At 32.5% G+C, this 13,226-nt stretch overlaps 1 protein-coding gene across 1 annotated transcript; it reads right to left on the bottom strand.

Moving 5' to 3' along the window:
- Window positions 1-664: 664 nt before the first annotated feature.
- Window positions 665-4,335, bottom strand: LOC114404473. Its single transcript, XM_028367406.1, has 5 exons — window positions 4,139-4,335; window positions 3,077-3,161; window positions 2,869-2,974; window positions 1,151-1,912; window positions 665-1,027 (listed from the first exon to the last, which is right to left on the bottom strand). The coding sequence occupies exons 1-5, from the start codon at window positions 4,302-4,304 to the stop codon at window positions 1,019-1,021; spliced, it is 1,128 nt and encodes a 375-aa protein (XP_028223207.1). The 5' UTR covers window positions 4,305-4,335; the 3' UTR covers window positions 665-1,018.
- Between the last annotated feature and the right edge of the window lie 8,891 nt (window positions 4,336-13,226).

The raw sequence follows: 13,226 nt of genomic DNA, 5'->3' as shown, positions 1-13,226 counted from the left end.
GAACCTGGGCTGGCCCAGTGGGCCCATGCCCGTTCCGCCCAAGACTCTCCGCTCAGGCTCCGGGCCGAAAAGTCCACGTGCTGGTCGGCGGTGGTGGGGTGCTCTTTATCGAGAGAAGTTGGGGTTTGGGCCATGAGGGGACGGAGAACCCCAAGTGGTGGGGGGTTTGGGTTTTTTGGGGGTTAGGGTTTTTTACAGTTCCATGGGAGGATAGGAGAAAGGAGGCGGAAGAGGAATGTGGAGTTGGGGGTGGTGGTGGCGTCGGGGAGAAGATGAAGATAGGGAAAAGGGAGAGGAGAGAAGAAGAAGGGGAATGGACGCGAAGGAGAAGAGGAACGAACAAGATGGAGATAGGGAAAAGGGAAAGGAGAGAAGAAGGGGAATGGACGCGAAGGAGAAGAGGAATGGACGCGAAGAAGAACGGATGCGAGCATATATAAAATTAAAATTTCTCACGTTCAGAGACAGGTCTACTATGACCGTTTTTGAAATATTCACAATATTTACAAGATTGTCACCGTTATACAAACAAAAACGGTTATTAAACGACCATAGTAGATACTGCGTCGTAAAAAGAACCTTTTTTAGTAGTGATATTCATTAATATTAAAAATATATCTACATAACTCCTTTTATTTTTAGGATCTGTACATGGAGCTGAGTTGATAATATTCGTGATTACTCAGTTAATCTCATTCACGAAAATATCAATTGATATTATGCTTCATCATATTGTCTCGGCGTTGAAATAATGTAGGTAGACGTTAATACAGGATATATAGGCTGCTCTAGGTGGATCAAATCAATTTTCCCAATGTTCTATACGTAATAGTTTTCATGATGTCTCATTTTGTTACAGCAATGACATTTTAACCTATGATCTTTTGTGTATTAGAAAAATCCCTTGCCACTACTAATCCACCAACTCTTTTGTTATTATAGACACACTTGCAGCACCAAAATATCCTTCAGTTTGACCATTGCTGGAGCACCCTTGTGCAATGCTTACCTTCTTGTTTCATTTTTCCTGTGTTATAACATGAAACAATATACAAAAGAATTAAATTTTGGTTTAACCTTCAATAGCGATAAGTAGCTTCTATTTCTTAGATTTAACTTAGATAATTAAAAAGGGAAGGAAGTATCATACCCTATATTTGAAAGCTTTTGCTTTGGTTTCTCTGTCCATTTGATTCACACCTGATTTTCTAGCATTCACTACTTTCTCTACCATCTTACTTCCCTTAAAATGTGGTCTATTTTCATTAGTGCCTGCTGCTAGAGTGAATGTTTCTTTTTGTTCCCTCAATTTTTTCTGGGTTCTGTCTAACTGGTTCAAGCCACCATTAGCCATGCTTGGTGATGGTGATCTTGATGGTCTGCAAGTTCGCGGAGTAGGATCACGATTTTGAAACCCTGCAATCGTAGAAGATCGAGTTGTGCTTCGTCCCCGTGTTGTGGAACTCGACCTCTGATCCGTCCTTAGATTTGGTGGTGTCTCATTTGAGAGTTCTACAATGTTACTTAGATTTACAACCCTTGACTTCACCGATGGAGAAACAACTCTAGCTGATCTTGACTTTCTCTGTGATTCATTTGTTTCTATGCTTTTCTGGATACACAAAGCATGGAAATCAACATTGTTGGTTTGCTTTTGGGGGGTGGATCTAGTGTTGTTGGCTGCATCATGTTTAATTTTTGCATTGCTGCCTTTGTTGTTAATAATGGTAGGAGGAGTTGTGCTTGTTTGTTGTAGTTCATTTGTGTTCTTGATGATGCTTGGTCTTTGCTTGTTGTGACTTGTAGTCATTGATCTTGTTGGAAGTTTTGCTTTAGTTGATTTGGTATTTGCCTTTCCATCAATTGATTTGGGTTTTGGCTGTGCTTCCACATCCCTAGTACTCCATGCAAACTGTGTGGCAAAACCAACCTTTATGTCATTGATTTGAACTTTAGAGGAACATCCGAACATACAGGCTAAAATAATCTTGCTTAGGTACAAATAAAAACCAAAAAGCTACAATTAATTATGAAGATTGTCATAATGAAAATAAAATAAAAAATCGTGCTTTGATAAAAATAGAAACTTTTGTAAGGTGTCTGGAATTCTTTTTTTTTTTTGGTGCGGTTGTACATGACACCTCTTCCTCTCTTGTTTTGGTCATTATGACTTCCTCTTCATAAATGAAAGCACGAACATTTGAGGGTAATAATAAGATTGGGTGGGACCCACACTAAGTTCTATCTAAAATGTGATAGTTGTTTTTCCTAAAATATTCTATGAGCAGATTATAACTTATGTTTAGTTCATAAATAAAGTTCTTAAGAGTAAGCTTGCATCTAAAGTAAATGGTGTGTCCTCTATTATTTGATATAAAGTACTCAATATTGTTCCATTAGAATATAATTATACATTTATTTTGGAGTAAAATGGCAGCAATAAGATTATAAGATTGCATGTAAATTATGCAAAGATCCATCAATAGACCAATCCTTGTGAGTTGGAATCTAATGATACATAAATTCTTTTAAAAATAAATTAGTTTCTGATGAATTTTTCCCCTCCTTATTTCACATTTAATTTGCTTTAAAAATCTACTTGGTGGACTTCAATAAAAAATGTAAAATCGACGTACTTCTATTGGTCTACTAAGACATAAAACGCAGTACATAATATCTATATGCTTATATCCACCTAATAATTTATTCCAAAGAAGAATGATCTTTAGAATTTATCAACAACTTATATATGCATATAATGATAGATATATAAAGTCAGACAAAAATAGATTCGCATATTATATTAGACTATTCACATAATTTATGTGCTTATTATTTGGAAATTAACATAAAAGTTCAGTGACGTACTCTTGAGATGACCTGAGAGATTGGTAGCTCCTTTTGAACGACAAGTTGAGAACTGGGTTCCATTTCAAGAGATGGAAATAGGGGAGTTGCTGGTGGTGTTTTCAACCTTTTAGCCCATGCATAATGCAATGACTAAGTTATTTTCTCTATATTTGATAAATCAAATAATCATGCATGCACATGCAATAAGTGTATGTACCAAACTTACCAATCATAATCATTTTTGTTTGTTTCCAGAAACTCTAGTCCATATTCTTTTTTCCCTGACGAAATTCTATACAGTGAAAAATTTCCTGAAATATTGTTTTGTTCTTCCGTTAGTTCTAATTAAGCAGTAACCCGGCCTGAGCCAAATTGTATGGAAAAATGAATTTTATATAACTGTATTCAACATTAGAAACGCAAAAAAATACCACGGATCTAAATGGAACAAAATATTATTAAATTAGTGAATATTACGTACTTTGTACAGAAAATAAATTAAAATTTAAAATAAATAAATAAATAAACAACATGTTTAACTTGAAAAGGACAATATATGCATCATTTGATGATAAGAAAATTCAAACTTCAAAATTTTATTAAAATAAAAGTTAAATTTACTTAATATTATTTCAGAGAGAAAACATAATAAAAATTAAATTGCTTTTAAGTAAGAATTTTCAAATTTAAGAAACATGAAAAAATAAAAAATAAAAATACATTAGTGATAATCAATAATGGATTATTTGGGGAAAAAATGTTTTGTGCTTCTCCGGTTCTTCATTCATACCAAACAACACACATCTAATCAAAAACTCCAAATCTAGGATGTAAAATCATATCAATTATTGCCTATCATGCCAAGTACACAACATGAGTACAATTGCAATACCCAAGCTAAAAAAGTAATGTTATATTTTCCCATAAAAAATCTTCCTATTATTTTACAAAGAAAATATTAGATAAAAAAGTAAACTAATATAATATCTTAAAAATCTATAATACGCATTCAATATTTACTGCACAACCAAAAGTAGAAAAATTAATATTGCAGTAAGATTTATAATAATTGGAGCTAATTAAAAGCTAACAGACTCTAAACTCATGAATTCTCTATTAAACAAATAGATTTGTTAATTACTGTACTTTGACATTGATTAAGAAATTGAAAGAAAACAATATTAATTATGTAAATTATAAAAGAACATAAAAAAGATCATAGATAAACATACAACTGTAATTAATGCCAAAGCTAAGAAACTCTATGATTCATGAGTAAGTAACCTACCACTATCAGTATTAGTGCCACATTCAAACTCTTCAGAATTAACACAATGGAAGAGGCTGGATACACGTTCATTCTGGTGCTTCCGCAATTCCCTGAAAAGAGTTAGGTCCTCGTCTCGTTCCATACGCCCTTTCATGTTGGCCTCCTTCATAACACTAATTGCCATATTCTCTAATCTCTAATGCTTCTAATTAATAATTACAATTAATAATAATGTTACCCTTCTAATTAATACTCCTCTCCAATTCCCTCACACTACCTTGCTCTACTTTTTTAGATCCTATTTCTTGTGTTCGAACGATGCTTAGTGTTGCAAACGACAAAAGGAATTTAATAATTTGGAAGTTTATGTCAGAAGAGGGATTAGCGCCACGTGGAGCTCTAGCCGGCTAGCTATTATATGATGGAACACATTAAATTATGATATGTGATATTGATAAGATGGAGTATATTAATATTGTTTGGAGCGCGGACTGCAAAATTGTCTCCTAATTAATTATCATTATAACCAAATCCCTTTTTATTAGTATTTAATATAGTGGGTGCATAAATTAGATGTTAGTTTAATTTCTTAATAGTGACAACAAAACAAAATAAAACTTTTTCATAGGTTAAATATTGAATTAAACTATAAATGAATTTTGCATCGTACTTATTTACACCCTATGTATGCACAAAGTAAGATGTACTAATTTTTTTTCTTTAATTGAGTTTGATAAATTAGACGCAAACGAGAAGGTTAAATTTCTTGATTAGATACCAAAATTAGTTGAAAAGTTAAAAAGTTATTTAAGAGTCGAAAAGTTAATTGGTAATTAAAAAGTTAAAAGCTAATATAACTAAAAGTTAAAAGGCTAGCTTATTAAATTATAAGTGTTTTGTAAAATTAATTCTTGAAATAACTGAAAAATATAAAATAAAATAAAATATAAAATCATGATTTACTTAAAATGATAGATCTTAGGAGAATATCTTTACAAAAAAAATCTTAGAGACAAAGTACTTAATGAAATCTTAAATGTCAATTCTTAAATGTTGTTTTAGATGATGGTTTTGGCTTATTATTGTCTAATGCTTCAAACACAGACTCGCAAAGCATGTTCTGATATTGCATAAGATATAACTTTTCACATTTGTATTTATTTTCATCTAATCAAAATAATTAAGAGTCTTGATTAATCTTAAGACACAAATGTATTTTGACTTAAAAATAACTCAGGTCAAACCCAAAATTTAATAGAAGAAAGACGCTAAGAAGTCAAGGCTTAAGATTGAAGATTGAAGAACAAAATGTTTGTGTCCTAGGTATATCTTGTAAAATCCTGAAGTATAATTAGGACTAGCATCAATGATCCATCTAGGACTTAATAATCAATCTAGCTAGGTCAATAGCAAATGCACCAAACAAAGGTTTTTGCATGAAAATGGGCTAAGAAGAACCTTGAAAACTCATATTTGGGCCTAGTAAGTTGAGAAACTCAAGTTTGTAATGATAGACTCGAGTCCTAATAGCCTAGCTAGACTCGAGTTTGGTATCTAAAACTTGAATCCAAGTAGACTCAAACTCGAGTTTGGCATAGTAGATTCAAGTTACCTGAGCCCCGAAGCCCAAATTTGAAGATTTTTGTAAAAGTTTTCAAAAAGAGCTTTTCCTAGTTTATATAGCCTTTGAATTACAAAATTGGAGAGTATCTTATGCCAAAATTAAGTAGCCTATTTGAATATGAGAAGCTTTTCAAATTGAGATTAGATCTAATATTTGAACTTGAGATATAAAAATATCTTTGACTGAAAACAAGGAGTTTCTCAAATTAAAGAAATAAAGGATGTTTTTTAACCAAATTTACTAAAAAGACCAAGTCCACATCCCTTGAGCATTAAAAATAAGTGTTTCTTCCTAGAGACAGTGTGCAACAAACAAAAAAGTAGAAAAGATCAACAAGAGTTTAGTATCCAAGATTTGAAAAAATAGTGAAGAAAAATGCACCTATAACTTGGATCATTGGTATGTATCTAAAGTGAGAAAGAGATAGTGCTAGAGTTCTAAAGTGATTTGTTATTCCCACTATTACAAGTTACTGCTAACAAAGTTGCTACTCGAGGTATTGTAGCCTTAAAGGTTTATCTCACAACTAGTATTTAATAATGTGGAACAATACAATTAACCTCTTTAGCTTTAAACGAACTTTGAAGGCATTTGTATCTCTCATGGTCAATTAGTATAATTAAATCACCAATTATGACTTAAGAACTATACTCAAATACCACTACAACAAAATACCCTTTCTACATATTGATTGCAGAGGCTTTTCTATATCAGTTATTGCGCTGATGTAGATTCAACCGTTGTAACATTACTAAAAATAGGGCTTTAACATCGCTACATTAATATCGGTTTTCAATAAAACTGATGTTAACAAAAATGTGGTGGCACTTTTGTAAATAAAATGAGTTTATTAACATCAGTTTTGAAAAAACCGATGTTAACGAGGGTATGTTAACATCGGTTTTGACAAAACCGATGTTAACAATCCATCCTTAACATCGATTTTTGCAAAACCGATGTTAAGATACCCTTGTTAACATCGGTTTTTTTAGAAAATCGATGTTGTGTTTGACTTAAAGTAAAACCCAAAACCCTTTCCTGTTCGCGCTTATTCTCGCAAACACACTCTACGCACTGTTACTGTGCTCCTCCTACCCTGTGTCCACCAAAACGCTGATCAGAACTCACGCTCACCGTCGTGTCACTGTGCTTCTCTGACCCTGTGTCCACCTTCTCGCAAACCTAGTCTGCTGTCACGCTCTGCCGTGTCTTGGGTACCATTTTCTGAGCTTATCAACACTGTTTGTTGTTCTTTTGGGAACCCACTCATTTGTTGTACAACATCCACAGGTATGTCCTTCTGATGACCGTGTTCTATGGCTTCTGTTGAAATCATATTTAAAATACTTCTAGGCTTAAAGTGGAGCAGGCCATAGCTCGATTAGGTCTTACTCATCTTTAATAGAAAGTTTTGTTTTCATCTGAGATTGTGAGCCTTTATTTTAGAAGAGTGGAAATGAAGCAGCGATATAGCCAAGTAGAGGGCCTTGATTTTGAGATTTAATTGAGTGTTCTCCTTGTTATTGTTTATTGCTGCCATTGTTCTATAGATGCATGTTCAAAATACATCAATATTGAACAATTTCCTAAGATGGTTTGGTCATGTGAGAAGAATACCAATAAAAGCAGTGGTAAAGAGTTAATCCGATGGAATATAGCCTCATAATTATAGGTAGATAGGGAGAGAAAAACCTAGAAAATCTCCAAGTTAGAGAATGATTTCATTAATCTGGGTAGCAGTTGTTACAAGTAAAATTCATTTTGAACAATTTGATCCACAGGCTTTCCATATTAGAGTTTCCATGTATTTGTTACTTATTTTTTGCCTTTGTTTGCTTGGTGCCTTTGTTTGTGCTTGCAAAAAGTTTCTAAACCTTAGTGCTTTGGATTATTGAATATAAAATATTGTATTCTGAGCATGGAAAATTTATCTATTATTTCTGAGCTATGTATTGGAATATTAATGGTTGTTGATTTTTGCGGAGTACCTATGCATTTACCTTGTAGTTTGATTCAGAGCAACATATCTAAGATGACTTTGCATTTCTTGTTTTGACTTGAGCCTGCAGCTGGATTCTAATTTGCTTATGGTAAGTGTTAGCCTGTACTCAAACTCATTAGAAATTGAGTATGAGGGTTGTTGAGCAAGGTTTTAAAAAGATTGTTTCTCATAAAAAAAACTATAGTTTAATCTTTTGGATTGGTTTTATATTCTATCATTTGCTTTACTTATGAGTCTTTAATCTTTATTTCATTATCATTATAAGCCTTTGATATTGTTGTTCTTATGCATATAACCAGTACCCTCTTTTGTTGTTGGAGAAACTGAGTTGGAAGCTTCAAAAGAGGGTCGCAGCCTTGCAAATTTCAAGTATGCATGTATTGGATACTCTGTCTACTTAGACAACAAAGATTCTTCTGCTGGCTCTTAGGAGAAAACAACAAAATTTCCCTTTTGTGTTGGTCTTGAGGTTTTATATCTTAACCTCCTTTTCCTTGTAATTTATGTATTTTGTAAAACTAGGTTTATCTTGTTCCATTGGTTTCTTTGAAGTTAGTACATATTTTGTGCAATCTAGAGTTGCATATATATCATGCAGCAAACAAAATCTATTCCTGGGGTCAAATAAAAAACTTGTGAAGTCATTAAAGATAAAAGAGAACTTCTAGACTCTAGCGCACTCTTTGATGTTTAGTAATTTTATGTGGAACCAACTAAGTAATTTGGGTCCCACTCGTTGAATGAGTCTCATTTATTGTTTAGGGTAACTCACATGATTTCCAGCCAATACTGAAGAGTCAACAAGATTGTTGCTAAATAGCAATGGCTACAAGAAATGATGTTCTAGCCTTGTTGTGAGTTCAAAACTGATGACTTTCAAAGAAACAAGTTCATAAATATTAGTAAGCTCTCACATAACAGCTAACTAATTCTTGAATGGTATGATCACTTCTCCACTAATGACTATAAAAAATAACAAGTTTGATTACTTTCCGATCTTCTCTACAACTTGTTGCTAGGTTAAGTGGTTCTATAGACAAACATGCCTGTGAAATTTGTATACCCTTTTGGACTAGGATAAACCCTGCAATCAAATTTGGATACCTCAAATTAGGAGCTAGGCTTCATTATTTAGCTAAGAAGATTAAAAAGGAACTCTATAATATATAGTATCTAATATATTAGGCTTCATATATCTAGGGTTATTTTCCGCCTTGGAACTGTTGGGCTTGTGGTAAGTTTCTGCAGTTACAATTGTAGATGTTTATGTTTTTGGGCTTCTATAATGATTTGTAATTTACACTTGACAGGTTGTAGAGGGAGCAAAAACTAGTGGTGCATCCTGGGTTATTGGCATAGATATTGACAGTAACAAGTTTGATATAGGTACATGATGAAGTTGTTTGAACTAATCTGGACAGTATATTTAATGTTGTGAAGTGATTTGCTGCCATGTTTCTCATTTTTAGATTTGTTTAACTAATGTTTCCTTATACTGCCAGAAGAATAACATTGCTGATATGCTTTGATATGATCTTAATATCATTGTTCTTCTGGTAGAAACTGTACAAGTAGAAACTCAATTTTTTATTTGAAGTTTAATATTGAGTAGTGTTGCTGTCTCCCAGTGTAGTAGTTTGCATGTAGAATTGTACAAGTAGAAACTCAACTGGAAACCACCGTATCTATCTCACTCACAAATCAAACAGTCACAACTTAAATTGTGCATTCTTTCTGTTCATCAATAACAACATGAAGCATTGACATGAAGCTGAACCTCAACCAGTTTCTAACATTGACCTCCTTGACCTCCTTTCTTGTTCCTTTCCTTATTAAAATATTAAAATCTGTATTTGAAGCAGCAAAATCTTGGCTCCAATTTCCTGAAGAAAAGCCTCTGTTCGGGTCGATCCCTGCCCTGAATTTGTCATCATTGAAGAAATTCAGTTTATTCCAATGCTCCTCCATCTGGAACCCTTTAGTTCCTTTAATCCGATTAAGAGATTCTTTTCCATACTTCTGATATAATGTTTCTGTATATCGATGCTCTAACATTTATCCGATGCATAACTCTATATCTTGTTCCTTTAACATATATCGATGCACTAACATTTATCCTATGCTATAACTCAAGTAGAAGCTACTCATATTACGGGATGCAGATGTGAAGGGAAAACAAACATATATGTCAATAATAAATCAAAGTGTCGCCCCAGTTACATAAGATAGAGAAAAACTAGCTAGATTCTTTTTGCATGGAATCAAATTGAGCTGTTTGAGGGCCAATCTCTTTTGTACATGCAGCTATTTGGGCACCTAAGGTCTATGTGCCTTAAGTGGGCCAATCTCTTTTGAAACTAGCCTCTTGATATTGATAGAACTGATTGATAGCAGTGATTGAAATGTTAGGGTCGAAACACAAGTTGTTGGCTTAACAACCCCTTGATATTGATAACACTGATTGAAAAGGTTAAGTAGTTACAAATTATAGAAATATAACATCAACTTTCACCTGAAAATTTTAAATATACCAAGAGTTAGTGGGCATACAACGAAGATACGAAAGACCACATAGAATACTGTTGCTTCATATTTATACCTTCAAAGGGCATAGTCTAAGTAAAGACAACTCAAATAATCGTGAAACAAGACTTAGAAAAATATTTGTTTTATCAGCAATATATATATATATATATATATATATATATATATATATATATATATATATATATATATATATTTAAGTGAAAGTACTAGGGGTACTAAAGGTACAATAATAGTGCTAGTTATGCTACTGGATCCAATGACAGTCAATCATTCACTTAATTCACTGCATTATTTTGTGCCTTAGATATGGAACTAGCTCCATATTGAACTGTATTTTTTGTTGAGCATAATTCACTTAATTCAGTTGTTGCTATTGATCATAATTCTCTAATTACTAGTGTGCCTTAGATGTGTTCCTAAGTTAGCAACTCAGATTTTTGTTGTTTTTGCCTTTGCAATTCGCAATGCCTCCTAACACATTTCTTGTCCTCTCTCATCAAATCCATACGCAAGTCAACCCCTGTGTCCCTTTTCAAATCTACTAACTAATATAAAATATTAATAAATACTATAAAAAATGAACATCTCCCTATCAAATGTCTTCATAGTTCATATATTAGGTAAAGAATTAATGAGTTTTTGATAAAAAATTATACTGGTGTTACATCAATAGTAATACTAGTATATATTATTATACAAGTCTTTTATATTATTAGAATTATGTTAATATAGGTAAAATTGAGTTTAGATTCTTTAAATAAAGAAAAATATTAAAAAAGAAAAAGGAAAAGAAAAAGATTCTTTAAAATTAAGTCTAGATTCTATCTATCACTGTTTAGGTTTTAAAATCAGAGAGAACTGATAGCTATTACCCTTTGACAGAAAAAAAAGAAAAAGAAAATCAAAATCTTTGAAAGAGGAATTATTAAAAAAGGGTTTGGTTTGGAAACTAAAGGGGACCCGTTTGATGAAAGTTTGTTGAGATTAGGTTCTGAGGGCACTCTTGCTGGCTACCCTTTTCTTTGTTTTGCTTCTTCAAGTATGCTGGCTACCATTTTCTTTGTTCTGACTGAGACCAGTATACGAGCGGGGAATTTCGATGTGTATGGATTCCTCGAGCTACAATCCATTCAAAGATCTGGGCAATCACAATTTGAATCAGAAAGTTACATCAAGAGTTGGATGTAGAGTTCAAAAGGCGATGTCTACCTTGGAGCCTATCTGAATGAGTAAGTCAAACTGAAAAATTGAATTTAAATAATGTATAATACTACAATAACCCATATTCGTCTCCACTGCAGCGGCCACTGGCAAATGGTCATCATTTTGCCTAAGTAAAACCTTGTTGACTGGTTTTGTTCCTTGCATAACAGGCCAGACAAATACCTTAAAGGGATAATTAACAAGTCAGTGTCGTTTTTCAATACATTTGCATTAGCATAACTCAAGAACATCAATATTTTAATGTTCCTCATATTCAACAGTGCTTTGAAAGGACTTGATGATACTCCACAGCCTAAATCCAAGGCTGGTGCTAGGTGGATTGTTGTTAAGGTACGTGATTTAAATAAAACCTCTACTTATATATATTTCTTATGTGTGTGTACACTAATTGTAGTTAACGTTTAATTAATATCCAAATTTCATTATGTATTTAGTGTAATAGACAAAAAGGAAGCACTAAGTGCGGCTATTACGTCATGCACTGGATGTCCAAGATAATCTTAGGAACTTTCAAGAATAATTGGGAAACGGTAATTGTTTATTTCAAACAAAGTTGATTTTCTTATCATTGGTATTACATTATTAATTTATCTTTTATTTTAACGATGTTAGGGAATAGAGATTGAAAGCGCTTCGCATCCAGTGGGCACAGTATTATCTAAAAGTTAGAAATGACACTTAGGATGTTAGGGAACTATGTAACTTTAGGTTACTTAATTAGGTTACTATAGCTTGCATTACATTTTAATTTTTACAATTGTTGTTTCATTTTAACGTTGAATAATCTTTGTTGATAGTTATTAATAAATATCAATTGATTTTTTATGATTGATAGTTTACTAGCTAGCTTTCTGCTAAAACCTGTTTGAAAGCAGAATGCAAATGATATATAATGTACTACTATGTGGTCTAATTTTATATTTACAGGTTAAATTTTTGTTTTTTTTTTTTGTAAAAACACACAGATTATTTAAAAAAATTCTTAAAAATAACATCAATTTTTTTTAATTTTTTTTTAAAAATCGATGTTAATATACAACATCAACATTAGTTTTTTTGGAAAAACCAATGTTATCGTATAAGTTAACATCGATTTTTAAAAAAACCAATCTTGTTTATGCATATTAACATCCTGGTGCAGCGGTAAAGTTGTGCCTTGGTGACTTGTTGATCATGGGTTCGAATCCGGAAACAGCCTCTTTGCATATGCAAGGGTAAGGCTGCGTACAATATCCCTCCCCCATACCTTTGCATAGCGAAGAGCCTCTGGGCAATGGGGTACGCTAGTTTAATCTTGTTTATGCATATTAACATCGGTTATTTAAATAACCGATGTTGTTAATTTTTTATCAACATCGATTTTCAAAAATCGATGTTAACGATAATACTTTCAACATCGTTTAAAAACCGATGTAGAAAGTCATAAATAACTGATGTAAAAAACATATTTTCTAATGGTGTAAAAAGTGAGACTTTTTTACATCAGACATAGAACTGATGTAGAAAACTACTTTGTAACCAATATATAATATAATTAATGAACAATCAATCATCAAAATACTAATGTTACTCAAATCTTAATTCCTTATTTGTGAGAGGCAAAATCTTAACATTAAACAATGATTCCTCGGTTAGTTTAAAAATAAGATTTGCATTAAGAAAAGGTGACAAAGTGAATAAATACCATTCATAGTATTAAACCCTTAGTT

The sequence above is a fragment of the Glycine soja genome, unplaced genomic scaffold (assembly GCF_004193775.1).
Source record: "Glycine soja cultivar W05 unplaced genomic scaffold, ASM419377v2 tig00104178_1_pilon_502608_766094, whole genome shotgun sequence".
Lineage (NCBI taxonomy): Eukaryota > Viridiplantae > Streptophyta > Magnoliopsida > Fabales > Fabaceae > Glycine > Glycine soja.
This window is presented reverse-complemented; position numbering and strand designations above follow the sequence as displayed.